The 14,958-nt window shown below is 35.4% G+C and overlaps 1 protein-coding gene across 5 annotated transcripts in view; it reads left to right on the top strand.

The window, feature by feature from the left end:
• The window catches only part of ATP11B (ATPase phospholipid transporting 11B (putative)), a 126,114-nt gene that overhangs the window by 23,831 nt on the left and 87,325 nt on the right, over nt 1-14,958 (top strand). For all 5 annotated transcript variants that reach the window (XM_032298494.1, XM_032298495.1, XM_032298498.1 and 2 more), the window contains exons 2-4: nt 2,918-3,034; nt 8,720-8,809; nt 10,114-10,194. In XM_032298494.1, the coding sequence (XP_032154385.1) occupies nt 2,918-3,034; nt 8,720-8,809; nt 10,114-10,194 (288 nt within the window). The remainder of the gene's footprint in view (nt 1-2,917; nt 3,035-8,719; nt 8,810-10,113; nt 10,195-14,958) is intronic.

Genomic DNA, 14,958 nt, shown 5'->3' with positions numbered 1-14,958 from the left:
TTGGAGACGGAGTTTCACTCATGTTACCCAGGCTGGAGTGCAATGGCGCGATCTCGGCTCACCGCAACCTTCGCCTCCTGGGTTCAGGCAATTCTCCTGCCTCAGCCTCCTGAGTAGCTGGGATTACAGGCACGCACCACCATGCCCAGCTAATTTTTTGTATTTTTAGTAGAGACGGGGTTTCACCATGTTGACCAGGATGGTCTCGATCTCTTGACCTCGTGATCCACCCGCCTCGGCCTCCCAAAGTGCTGGGATTACAGGCTTGAGCCACCACGCCTGGCCCAGTTTTGTTCTTTTATTTAGGTTGTGGATAGTTTAATTTGTTGTAGCAAAGTCAATATTAAATATTAATGAGCTGAAGCTATAGGTTTCATTTTCTTAAGGGACATTAGGCCATACTTATACTACACATATATTAAATTTTACTATTTTGCATGCGAAAGAAAATAAGACATGTACATTCCCACAAAGGCATGCCATTGACTATAATATGACTGGATGATAATATGACTGGATGAGATAATGTGAATTAATGAAAAACCTCAGAATGCAAAAGTAGATATTATATCATCATTGGGAATATGGAAAAGTTTGTCATCATTTTCCTTTCAGATTTGTCATATTTTAAATTGTGATATCTTGGAATATAGAATTACTGTATAGGATTTTAAAAATTCAGTTTATAATTGATTTTGGGGGGAACATTTAAAAATATCCTTTTAAAATAACTATAGAACCCTCAGGAGTTCCAAAATTTTAGTATGTGGTCACTGGTTCTAATCATCCAGTTGAGATAAATGGGAAATGATGGGCATTTGCTTCATGTAAAGTATGTGCATTTATATGTTAATACAAATTCTAGTCATAACTGAGATGTTGTAGTTATCTTTGTTATTTTGGGTTCCTTGTTTTGTTTTTGGTTTTTTTAGATGTACATAAATTCCAGTGTTGGTAAGGATTTAGCAAAAAATTAAAATTCTCTTTCAGTGGTTCTGAGTCTCAGTTGTCTTGACATTTTAAAGATTTATATATTGTTTCAGGCCCTGAAATTTACTTTCTTTTTTTTTAAAACACTTTATCCCAGAAGCTAAATTAGTGTTAAAGAGAAGTAATAATGTATTAGTAATATTTTATCTATTTTAATAGGCTCTTAAACAGGTGTCCATCTGAATCTGTTGAGTCGAGCTGAAAGCAGAGTGATACTGGAGAGAAAGATGGCAGAAAGCATATTAAGAGGCAGGAGCTAGTTTATGGGGGGAGATGTTAACATAAGTTTACAAAGCAGATGCTGAATAAATATTATGCCTCATGCAGTGTAATGCTCCAAATACCTGTTTATAGGTAAATTTCCTGTGAACCTGTTATGAGAAATAAAGCCATAGACTAAAGGAGTAGGCTTCAAACTATTTGTTCATTCATTTACCAAATTGTGAAAAAATTTAAAGATACCTTATTAGGAAAATAAATATTTATGCCACCATATAGTTTCCTTAATGAGACAGATTTTGAAGTCAGGCACATAATGCCATTTTCACATCTACAAAATGTGACCATCACTATTGCAAAGTATTGTGAAAGCAGGGTAGAAAATCATAGGACTTTAAATAGTCTGAACAAATAAACATGATTTTTATGATGCATACAAATGCATTTGTGCAGTCCTGTACTGTTGTTAAGATCACAGAATAAAAGTTTAAAACCAAGAATAATAACAGTTGAATACCATACATAACACTTAATATTCTGATAGACTAAGCAAAATATCCCTCTAGGTTGCATGGGATCTCCCGCTACCTGTGTATGTCGGTGCTTAATGGAAATGTTACAGGGGATGCTAAGCATTGAATGGCAGCCGGATTACTTACTTAATAGGTTACTAAATTAGAGCCTTTACTAATGTCTAAAAATGGATCATCGTAACTTATGAATATCAAGTTTTATTGACCTTTTAATAACTAGTTAGTATTACTAGTAAATAGCCCATGACCACTATTTAAAAAAAGAAAGAACAAGTCTAAGGAATTTTTAATCATTTCTTGTTAGTACCAAAGAAAGAAAGTCTTTCATTTGGATATTGCTTTCAGCCTCAGTGAGTTCCCAAAATCTACGAAAAGAGTCTTTTTCTTTTCTAATTTTTCAAAAGCCTAGACAACATGCCAAATGTTAAAGGTGTCTTGAAGATTCACTTGCAACTGTGGAAGTTAGTACAGTCCTCTAAGAATAAAGTCTCAGTAGTCTTGTCATCTGTGAAATCTTTTCTACTGGAGATGATTACTTATAAGCCTTGGCAGATGGTTTTCTAAATTTGAGGTCAGGATATGAGTTCCTCAAGGCTAGGAATTACAGCATATTCATATCTATGTTTCAGTAAGTCAGTTGATACTATAATGGCATAAATAAGTGATTATGTGGAATGAATCTGGGCAAGACCCTACGTAATGTACTGTCAGTCATCTGGGAACAAAGCTCTGTGCAACCACGTGAGTCTGGGGATGGAAAAAGATGTGGCAGGCGCTTACTAGGCTGTAGCTACACAGGACTTTAATATCATGGAGTAGAAATCCATCCTAAGAGAAGGCAAGGAGCCCGCAGAAATGAAGGGAAGGAATGCAGTAGGGAAAGAAACCTTGTCCTCAAATACTTCTCTAGGTCTTAGTGTTTTCTGACAGAAAATGAACTAGTTTTCATTACTAAAGGTATTAATTAAGTTTCTGTCTAGAGATAATGTACCTGTTTACCTGTGAAAGAAAAAAATAGGTGGCATAGCTCTTCTAATTAAATAGATTGAATCTATATGCATTTTAAGGACAATAGTAATATATGTAATCTGACCAGCTAAATAAAGCTGACAATAAAGTGTCATAACTAACCTGGTTGACTAGTATTTCTTTTTCTCTTGCTTGGCTGGTCTTAGGGTTTTGACCCACCACATCAGAGCGACACAAGAACCATCTACGTAGCCAACAGGTTTCCTCAGAATGGCCTTTATACACCTCAGAAATTTATAGATAACCGGATCATTTCATCAAAGGTAAGAATTAAAACGTTTGTTATTAGGCTGGGTGCAGTGGCTCATACCCATATAATCCCAGCACTTTGGGAGGCCAAGGCAAGAGGATCGCTTAAGCTCAGGAGTTCGAGACCAGTCTGGGCAACATAATGAGACCTTGTCTGTACAAAAAATGAAACAATTAGCCAGGTGTGGTGGCGCGCCTGTACTGCCAGCTACTCTGGAGGCTGGCTTCAGCCTGGGAGGTCAAGGCTGCAGTGAACCATGATCGCACCACTGCACTCCAACCTGGGTGACAGAGTGAGACCAAGTCTCAAAAAAAAAAAATTAAAACTGTGGATATGGATCATTTTATTTTTAAAAGTGATTATGTGTGTGTGTATATTTATTTATATTCTTACAAACTGAAGAAAATGGTAGTTGATTTATCTTAACCAGAATTGTTAATCGTGAAATGAAAGGAGTTGCTACTTACTGATAACAGTAGCTAACATGCCAAAAATTGTTTTTAGTTGGTAGTAAACTAAGGAACTAATATTTACGCTATGTACCAGAAGCTATATTAAGTACTCCTCATATTATTTAATACTTAAAACAACCCTATGAGGTAGCTTTTGTGAAATCTGTTTTACAAAGGGATGTTATACTGCTTTTAAATCAGTTTCCTCAGTTGAAGTGCTAGGAAATTGAATAATTTTCCCAAGGTTTCTCTCTAGTAAATGGCTAGATTGGAATTTAAACTCAGTTCTGCATTGCTGTAAAGCCTGCTTCCTCCAATCTTATCAGTCATTTGTACATATTTTATGGTGCCAAAGTACAGCTTCACTCATATATGCTTCCTTATTTCATTTTTTTCTGTGGCATTTTTAAGATGTCATAGGTTATTCTGAAGCTGAAGATTATAGAATAGTGCTTTTCAGTAGACTTTTCTCTCATGATGGAATTGTCCAATATGATGGCCAGTAACTATACAAAGTTATCAAGGCCTTGAAATACAGCTAGTGCAACTCAGGAACTGAAGTTTAATTTATATTTTATTTAAATGTAGCGTGACTAGTGGCTACCTCATTGGACAGTACAGTTATAGAGGATATGAGTCAAAGAGACTGAGGATAAAGTTTTCCTTGTATCGTAACTATTGCTTGAAAAGGCACCTTAAGAAGCATCTTTGCATTGCTCCTTCCCTCCCGTCCAAAGCAGCTAACATCTTTTCTCTAATCCTGACCTCGTCTTTCCCAGGGATGTTGTCTTAGGTCAGCAGTTCTTTGCCCTGCCCCATATTTCTGCCTTTACGTTCCTTATGTGTGTGACATACCCTTAGTGAGGTCTCTCATTTTGGATGATGGTTCTAAAGCAGAAAGGAGGAGGAGAAAATGTCAGAATCTAGGGTAATGGATGAGCTTTAGCTTAGTGACACAGTTCTGAATAAATTATGCAAGAAATAAAAGCACTTGAAAACTTTAATTTTTTTTTAAACGGGGTATAATTTACATACAATAAAATTTATCAGTTTTAAGTGTAGAGTTTGATGAGTTTTGACAAACCTGACCACCGCCATAATCAAGATATAGACTGTATCCACTGCTCCAAAAAATTGTTTCATTCCCTTTTGCAGCCAGTCCCCTTCCTCCTCACCCCCAGCGCTACAACCACTGATCTGCTTTCTGTAACTATGGTTTTTTCTTTTCTAGAATTTCATATCATACAGCACAGTCTTTTGTGACTTCTTTTTTCGTAACATAATGCTTTTGAGGTTCATTTTTGTTGTTGCAGGTATTAGTGTCTGTAGTTCATTCCTTTCTGGTGCGTAGTTTCGCCATCAGCCTGGGTTTGGATAGTTTATGTTTTGAATATAAGCCATTTTCTTTGTGTGGTTCTCTTACAGTCAGTGTTTTCCCCTTACATTTCCAGCTGCTTTTCCAGCCCTGAACTCTAATCTCTGTCACATTTTGTTGATTAGGCTGCAGTTTCCCCAGCTGTTGTGCTGCCATTGCTGTGTGTGGTAGTTGGATACGTCTCCAAGCTAAGAAGCCAAAAATTCACAATTTATACTTTTTCCATTTGCAGTTTTTGAAATTAAACTCTCTTCCTGTTTCTATCTATATTTTGGACCTTTTCCAGGAATTGACATAGTTTTTAAAATGTAATATTTATAATTCTTATCTGCTGGGAGTTCACAGAGCCACTTCTCTGCCAATAGTGGAAACTGAGTGTCCTCTTGGAAAGCTTTTGGGATTAAATAACTGTCTTTATATGACTGTTTTTGTACACAGAAGTATTCGGTTTAATGTTCTTGACCATATTTTTAAAAATGTGAATGTTTAAAGAAATACCGCCTTTTAAAATTTTTACCGTAAATGAGGACTATCTCATTACTACCTATTACTTGTCTTATTATGCCACTGTTGCTTTCTTACACTCCTTCCAAAACAGATGCTATTCCACAAACTCACGTTGAACTTTCCTAGCACTATGCTGTTGCTTTGATTTCATGTTGTTAACCATAGTTTTTTAAATTAGATTTTATGTTTTTGTAGAAAGGTAGAATTCATGTCTTTGACCGTAATTGCAAGAATGTAAATATCTATACAGATATTGTCACTTTTTTCCTGAGCATAAATGAAGCCTGCCTCTCATTATTCTCATTTTACTACCTTTTCACTCCCCTATTATTCTCTTGGTCTCCTTCCAGACTGCATGGTTTTCTTTTTTCTTTTTTTCTTTTTTTTGAGACGGAGTTTCACTCTTGTTACCCAGGCTGGAGTGCAATGGTGCGATCTTGGCTCACCGCAACCTCCGCCTCCGGGGTTCAAGCAATTCTCCTGCCTCAGCCTCCCGAGTAGCTGGGACTATAGGCGTGCGCCACCATGCCCAGCTAATTTTTTTGTATTTTTAGTAGAGACGGGGTTTCACCATGTTGACCAGTATGGTCTCGATCTCTTGACCTTGTGATCCACCCGCCCTGGCCTTCGAAAGTGCTGGGATTATAGGCGTGAGGACTGCATGGTTTTCTGTCTCACAAAGCCATCCTGTCCCTTTGCTTATGCGGTCCTAGCTTCCTGAAAATTTCTCCTTTGTTTGCCTTGGATTTTCAGCCTGTTGAATGTTCTTCTTTTAAAGCACATGCCAAATATGACCGTCTTCATTAAATTTTTTTCATATGCTTTATCTCTGAATACCACTATTGATATTTTGTTCTTAATCTCCTCTACTTAATATTAAACATCTTATTTCTGTTTCTCTTATTGTGGAGTGTCTTGCATATTGTGGTTGCCTGGTATGTCTTTAATTGGCCATAGTAACTACATTATCTTAAATTTAAACTTTCTTTGGCTGTGCACAGTAGCACACGCCTGTAATCCCAATACTGTGGGAGGCCAAGGTGGATGGATCACTTGAGGCCAGGAGTTTGAGAAAAGCCTGGCCAACAAGGTGAAACGCCATCTCTACTAAAAATATAAAAAAATGAGCCAGGTGTGGTGGCCAATACGTGTAGTCCCAGCTACTTGGGAGGCTGAGACCTGAGAATTGCTTGAACTCAGGAGCTGGAGGTTGCAGTGAGCCAACATCGCACCACTGCACTCCAGCCTGGGCAGACAGAGTGAGACTCAAGAGAACTTTAAAGCATAATAAATTATTCTCTTTCTTAGCAGTATTTTCATAATCTTTGGTATTCTACTAGAGTTCACCCTCTCTATATAATAGGAAAAGCGTAGAATTTAGACTCTTTCAATCTATTACTGTGTTGTATTTCAGAAAAACTATAAACAGTTTCTACCATTTTTGTGCTAGTTTTCATAAGAAATTTTTATCTGTTCTGAGTTGTTCCTTGTATTATTGAGTAGCCAAAGAAAATACCCTGAAACCAGTTACCTTACTGCCAATTTATATAGCTATTCTCCTCAGGATTCTGGAATACAAAATATATTGTCACTGTTACGTTTCGAATAGATTGCTTTGAACTTAGGAGATTTCCAACTTTCCTTATAAAGTATTATGCATTTGATTTGGTGACCGAAGGAGTTGCAAGGGGATATTCTGACAACTGATTTTTAATTCCAGTTAAAATCACTGGACTTGACCCAGAATTACCATCTCATGTGTATACATTGAACATTGACTTCCTTTGGCTCCAGGAAGTATCTACCTGTCTTCCCTCTAGAGCCGTAAACATACTTCCCACCCTCAGATTCCAGAGCCACTGATGCTGCCACTACTCAAGGAGAATATGTTTCACATATTCAAGCTTCAAACTGAAAATACAATTTCACCAAAGAAAGAAAGTTTGTTAGATATTAGACAGTGTTTCCGTATCCCTGGGTCAGATAGGCTTTTGTGGGCTCTTCTGGGAACCTGACTCTATTTATGAGGTGGTTCACATGGGAAACAGTGTTTCAGGTCTCAAACAGCTGATTAAGAAGTGAACTTTTGACAGTGAAAATCCAAAAATTAGAGCCATGCCATCTGACTTGACACCAGAGAAAATAGGTAAAGTAAAGTACCTCTTTGGCAATCTTGAATTGGTCAGTAACCATTGAGACTTCATTGCCTGAGATCAGGATATTATCTGAGAAAAAAACCCATTGTCAACCATATTTATTTATTCATTAATGTATTCTGCAAAATATTTGATCTCAACCTAAGTGTCAGGTAGTAGTATACGTGCTGGAGATAGGGCAGTGAATAAAATGATATCCCTGGCCTCAGGGATCTTATATTCTTCTGGGAGAATGTAAAGTAAAGGTTCTATAAACCCTTTCCCTGTTTCATATTTGAAGTTATGTTGTGAGTTGTAATACAAATAAAATTTGCAACATATTATTCTGCCCTTGTAATATAGCATTACAGGTTTTTGGGCTGAGTAATAATATTAAGCACTTTCATAGCAATTAGTATGAGCCAGGGTCTATCCCAAGTGCTTCATCTGATGTTAGCTCATTTAATATTTATAGGAACCCTATAAGATGTGATTAATATTATCCTCATATTATGGAGGAGCAAAGTGGGACACAGAGAGATTAAGTCCAGGGTCATTTAGTGAGTATTACAAATTAAGATTTGGGCCACCGCAGTTTAACCCCCAAGTATCTATGCTTTTAACCATTGTAGTCTACTGTCTTACCTTTCAAAATTGATACTGTGACAGATTTTCATATCCTTCATGAAATTGTCTTGGTGGTTTTCACAGTGATCACTTATCTAAAGCATTTTTATTTCTTTAACATTCTTTAACATTTAATATTTTTTCATATTTCATACTAAACAAACCACTTCCTCTGTTTCTGTTGCTTAACTAAATAAAACATAAATTGTATCTAAAATTAGCATTTCTATCAACTCATATTTATCTTTAGCATTAGGTTTAGTTTTGTGTACCAAAATTCAAAATAAGTTGTTAAAATGTGGTAGATCGGCTTTCTCCAACTTCTAAAAATAACAAGAATTTAATAGCAAAATTGTTGGGTTTCAGCTTATTACATTTTTCAAAATTATGCTAGAATTGCTAATAAATAGTAAAAGGAAGAAAAAAGGGAAGTAGAATAAAAGTCCTGAACTCTAAAAGCCAGATCGTTTCTGTACCATATAGACTTTAACGCAATTTTGTCTAAGGGGTTAGTAAATCTGATTTTACTTTACTTATTAATGCTATATCTATATACTTTATATTATTTTAAAATATTAATTTATTGATCTCTTTCTTTTTAGTATACTGTGTGGAATTTCGTTCCAAAAAATCTATTTGAACAGTTCAGAAGAGTGGCAAACTTTTATTTTCTTATTATATTTTTGGTTCAGGTAAGCTTTATTACTCAATATTGTTTGTAAGCATAGTTTCTAAAAATATGTCTTAGAACAAAGAAAAATTACGTTGTGTTCTTACTCATTTGACCATGTGACCATTTTTTTCTATAATGCTTCTGCATCATATTCAGTGAATACAATGATCTGTCACATCTAGTTTTCTAAAAGAAATAGCCTATGAACTTTAAGATCAACTGTATATTGTTTCATCAATAATGTGTCATAGTACTTAGATTAACCATAATCTTAGCTAAGAATATAACCTAACATCTTTCAGATATTCTGCCTCAGAACATAAATATTTTGGTTTTTAATATATAGTGCATGTTTTTGGCACATTTCTGCCTATGGAATCATCTTTGTACAAAATAAACTTTTCTTTGGCTTTTAATTTTTTAATTTAAATTTAAATTAAATTTAAGTTATTTAAAAGAATTTTAATTTTTACGTATCCCTGTGGGTATAGTTTTTTCTTAAAATAGTGATTGCCTTTTTCCTTTAAAGAAGTTATTCTTTTCTGATAAAGCTTTGCAGTTTCAGTGTAGCATTGAATGTATAAACTCTGAACTCTTCCCTCAGTAGAACCTGGGATTTCAAATGAAACATTAAAACTTGTTAAATAATCATCTTAACACTTCAGGAAACATTTGCTTTTAAAAAAAAAAAAAAATTCTTTCCTTCATGAACAGAGAAGGAATTTCTGATTTTCTGCCCATAGAGCATCAGTTTGATTTTCTTGGAAAAGCAAGAGATGTGTACTAACCATATCCACATAACATCCATAGATTTGTGAAATCACTAGCTAAGGTGAATTCAGCTTGTCTGTGGAATAAAACAAATTTAGTTGGCCTGTCCGGAGTAAAGGAACATCGTTTTCCTAGCTGTCTCCCTCTGGCTCTGTTGGATGTAGCAAAATTACTTCCATTCCTAGTTTTTTTCCCTAGTGTTGATATCATTCTGAATCCAAGGGTAAACATTGCCGACAGACTTTGCAGCATTTATCAAGATGTGCAAAGAAATGTGAAATGAGATGTGAGTAGCTGTAGTTCCATTCCTTGGCAAATATTGAAGAACTTAAGAACTCTGTCTTTAAGCAGTTACTGAGTCCACTCTAACCATATATGTGAATAGGCAGTAGATTTGAATAGTCTACCAACTCCATACAATAGCCAACAAAGTGAAGTTGTGAAATTGTGAACTAAAGTATACTCACTGTGTAATGTGAAATTTTAGATGATAATAGTATGATGTGCACAATATAAAAATGTAATATTCTTTTTTCTTTTTTATAAATCTAGCTTATGATTGATACACCTACAAGTCCAATTACCAGTGGACTTCCATTATTCTTTGTGATAACAGTAACTGCCATAAAGCAGGTATGAAATACCTTCTTTTTTTATTTTCCTCCAAGTCATTAGAAGTTGCTAAATATTTCTACTCCAAAGTAACATTTATTGTTGTGAAAATAAATTCCATAAGCAGCAAATTTGATATGTAGTAAAATTAAACCAAATTAGCCACTCTGTTATATTTCAGGTACCTGGTGACTCATGGAATGATTAACATCGTTAAAATATGCTATTCCCTTGACATAGCTAGAAAGCATCCAAAAACAAGTATTATATATGTATAAACCAATTTATATATGAAATAGATTTCTTAATTATAATCATCTTTGTAGAGTTTGGTGATATTTAAAGGTAATACAGCCCACAAGAGATGTTTATAGAGACCAGGGTATATACTTCTGGTGTGAACATTTGTGAGTAAAAATTACATAGTTCAAAAATTAGGGTATGGTAGCATATACCTGTGGTCCCAGCTACTTGGTGGGCCGAGGTGGGAGGAACGCTTGAGCCCAGGAGGTGGAGGCTGCAGTGCGCATGTTTATGCCACTGCACCTCCCACCTGGTTGACAGAGTGAGACCCTGTCTCAAAAAAAAGAGAAAAAAGCATAGTCCTACTGTTTATAACTTTCTCTTGTGAGGTTGTGTTTTTTGTTTCCCCCAGGAGAAATAGCTTCAGTCAGAGCATGAATTGACATTAAAATCTAGTTATAGAGAATAGAGTTATTAGATAAACATATAGAATAAGAAATGAAGGAATTCATAGAAATGTCCTGTTGATATAGCTACTACTTCTCAAAAGGTCTTGGTAGGGTTTCACTTATACAGAGATGATTCCTTCCACTTGTAGGAGAGTTAATTGAATTTTCTCAGGTAAACATAAATTTTTCTAAGATGTAGGGATAGGGCATAAATTGACATGGAAATAAAATTGATACACATTTTACAATTCTGGGATGAAGTGTGTTCTTTATTGCTTACATAAGATAGAGCCTATAGATTAACAATTAAATTATGCATCTACATGTCAGAATATTAGGTCACAGCCCTCACTAAGTTTAATTTTACTTTCTTCACTCTTCTATTGGAGATTAGAATGTGTATATACTGGTTGATAAGCATTTAAATTACTCCATATAATTATTTACTTGATGCATATTTACTTTAATGAAATAAATGACAAATAGATGTCATTTATTTGAACAAAGTAACATGTTTGTTCTTTGGACCTCTTACTTTCACCTTAGATGATTTCATTCCATCCAGCAGATTGACGTTACCATCTCTGTGATGATGGTTCCCACATTTATGTTTATCCTGAAACTATTCTTTGAACTCCAAATACACATGTACAACCATTTGTACAACATTTCTACTTTGCCATCTCACAAGAATCTTAAACATAACTCTTGATTTTTCCCCCTCTAAACCTGTACTACTAGTTCTTATTATTCTGCAGTTTATTAAATGGCACTGCCATCCAAGCACCACAAACCTTGACAGCATCATCCTTTGAGGGTTCTGTTTATCCCTACCTTCAGGATCTACCTAATTAGTCCAAGCCCCCATCATCTTTTGCCTGGACAATTGCATTCTTTTCCAAAGAGCTCTCTCGCTTCTACTCTTACTCTCCCATGGTTTTCACACAGCACCCAAATTGATCTCTTAAAATCGGATCACACTACCCTCCCACTTAAAACTGTTCAGAAGTTTTCCATCACACTTTGACCAAACTGCATCTTTTCAGTGATCTACAAAGACATAAAGATATACAGAGTCTGGTTCCTGGTTCCTTCTGCTTCATTTCCTACCTTTTTTTTTTTTTTCCCCCTCACTGTGCTACAGCCATGCTCCTCTACTTGTCCTCAAACACAGTAAGCATGCTTCTTTCTCAAGAGTTTATGACTTGTACTTTCTTCATGGAAAGTTCTTCCACCAGATAATTGCATTCTCAATTCATTTTACTCTGTACTTAAACTTTGGCTTTTCCTGGCCACCACGCCTCTCTTATTTCTTACTCTGGCCTTTTTTTCCTTTATATCATTTATTTTTTTGTTCTATTGATAAATGTTTGTATTTTAGTTTTTCTGTCACTTTCATTTGAATGTCTAGCTCTATGATGCCAGATAATTTATTGTGTATACCTGCTTATTTCCAGTTACCAGAAAAAGACCATGCACATACTGGGCCTTCAGTAGTTGTTTAACAGATGAATAAATGAACTTATTGGATATTTTTAAAGCAATGTAAAATGTTGCAATACCTGTTTCCCTTATTTCCCAATGTATATTTGGCCAAATATGGACTGCATTTAATTGGAATACGATATCATCAACTGAGTCGAAAAAGATGGTGGTGAATTTTTATCTGCAAAATAAGAGTTTAATATAATCATCATAATTGACAATCAGTCTCCTTCCAAAATTGGTTTAAGTAAAAGTGAATAAAATTTAAAGGCAGAAAGCAAAAGGTTATGCCTAGAACCTGTGTCAATATGGTTATTAAATATGAATACTAAATTTATATGAGAGCTTCATAACTAAGGCAATGGGGGAAATAGGAAGGCCATATAAGTTTTGAAGAGAAAATTTGATCCATAAAGATTTTTTCAACTCAAAACAAAATTTTTGGATTCAGAATTTTCTCTTTTGCAACAACTATTCCTAACTTTTTCTAATTTAATAAACACACAGAATGCTTCCATGTGTTGTTCGGGTTTGTGTATCTATTTATTACTATAGATCAGTAGAACAAATTTTGGAAAAATTGTAAAAATGAAAGTTTCCATGTTCCAGCCTTTCTTTCTTGTCTTCTCCCCTTTTAGTCTGCCTTTTTCCTTTGTACTTTTATCAAAATAGGAAAAGGCTCCATTGTCAACTCCTTACACTGTAATATGAATGAGGTTGTCAGTTGTGTCCTTGTTTTGTAGCTTCCCTCAACTAATATATTAAGTCTTCTCTCCAGTTGTGTAATGCACGGTATAGTGCTCTAGGAAATAAGATAGTCTGCCCTCCATGATTCTAAAACTTGTGAATTAGGAAGGTAAGACCAAATATAAAAGTAATTATGATTCAGCAGAGTAGTAGTAAAATCCAGTGAGCTGTAGCTATTCAGAGGAGGAATGAAACACTTCATCTTCATCTGGATGACCAGAGATGGTTTTGTGGAAAACAAATAATATTTATTTATTTGTGGAAAAAAATACTATTTTTACATAAATGTCATTTGTTTATTTATTATTTTGAGATGGAGTCTCACTCTGTTGCCCAGGCTTTAGTGCAGTGGCATGATCTTGGCTCACTGCAGTCTCTGCCTCCTGGGTTCAAGCAGTTCTCCTGCCACAGTCTCCTGAGTGGCTGAGATTACAGGCGCATGCCACCACACCCGGCTAATTTTTTTGTATTTTTAGTAGACACAGGGTTTCACCATGTTGGTCAGGCTGGTCTCAAACTCCTGACCTTGTGATCTGCCTGCCTTAGTCTCCCAAAGTGCTGGGATTACAGGAGTGAGCCACCACGCCTGGCCTATTTTTACATAAATTTAAGAATTTATTCATGGTAAGGGTCATATTTCATATCACTGGGGAAATACCGATTGAACAATAATTGTGAATATTTAGAAAAAATAGTTGGATTCAGACTTTATACCATATAGCAAAATAAAACTCATTTTGATTACTAAACTGAATATACATAACTACAAAAGTAATAGAAGTAAATACAGATGACATTTTATCTCATTTTCAGTTTGGGAGTTAATCTGATAGAAGCAAGGAAAGAAATATAGGAAAAACAAATCTGAGTGTTTAAAAAGGAAGTCTGAATAATATTAAAGGCAAAAAGGAATCTGAAAAATTTGTGTTATGTATGACAAAGGGCCTATGTCCTTAATTTTTTTATTATTATTATTTTTTGAAACAAAGTCTCATTCTGTTGTCCAGGTGAAGAGCAGTAACGTCATCACAGCTTATTGCAACCTTGACCTCCCAGGCTCAGGTGATCTTTCCACCTCAGTCTCCCAAATAGCTGGGACTACAAATGTGTGCCACCCTACTCAGCTAATTTTTGTATTTTTTTGTAGAGACAGGGTTTCGCCATGTTGCCCAGTCTGGTCTCCAGCTCCTGGGCTCAGGCTATCCTCTCGCCTCCCAAAGGCCTGTAATTACAGGCTTGAGTCACCACACCCAGCTGATCCTAGTTTTAAAAGATATTTTACCAAGAGGACATACCTTTGTCTTCACCATAAATAAGTGAAAAAGACATGGATCATCTCCAAGAAGAGATACGCAGATTGCTAATAAATAGATGAAAATATGAATTCTCATGGAAAAAATACTACGATGATGATTCTTGGAGTTTGGGTGAAATGATGAAGAAGATGAGGTAGAGATGAACAACTTGGGCAAAAAAAGCCCAAATGCAAGACAAGGGAAAGACCTCTTTTGGGGAATTATAAGTCTAACTTGTTTGACCTTATTTAAGAAAGTACTACAAGATAATAGAAGTATGGGTTGGTTCTAAATTAAGAAAGCCAGAAGATGCTTTGCTGTAAGCATTGAGAATTACTGAAGGGGTAGTGAACAGTATAGTGAATCAAGACAATGCTTTGGGAAGATTAATCTGGCAGTTATGTAGGGTGAATTAGAATTTGTGAGCTTGCATAAAAAAAGATGTTTGAACTGTCATTGCTCTGCTATTCATGTCATCTGACTGTAAAGTAAAGTGTGCTTTTGACAGTTTCAGAAAAAAATATTTTGACTCAATTAAATTTTTCTAAAATGACATACCGTAGCTT

This window comes from Sapajus apella, unplaced genomic scaffold (assembly GCF_009761245.1).
Source record: "Sapajus apella isolate SASKATOON/1434 unplaced genomic scaffold, GSC_monkey_1.0 scaffold38, whole genome shotgun sequence".
Classification (NCBI taxonomy): domain Eukaryota; kingdom Metazoa; phylum Chordata; class Mammalia; order Primates; family Cebidae; genus Sapajus; species Sapajus apella.
The sequence above is the reverse complement of the archived record's forward strand: the minus strand, read 5'-3'. Positions and strand labels throughout refer to the sequence as shown.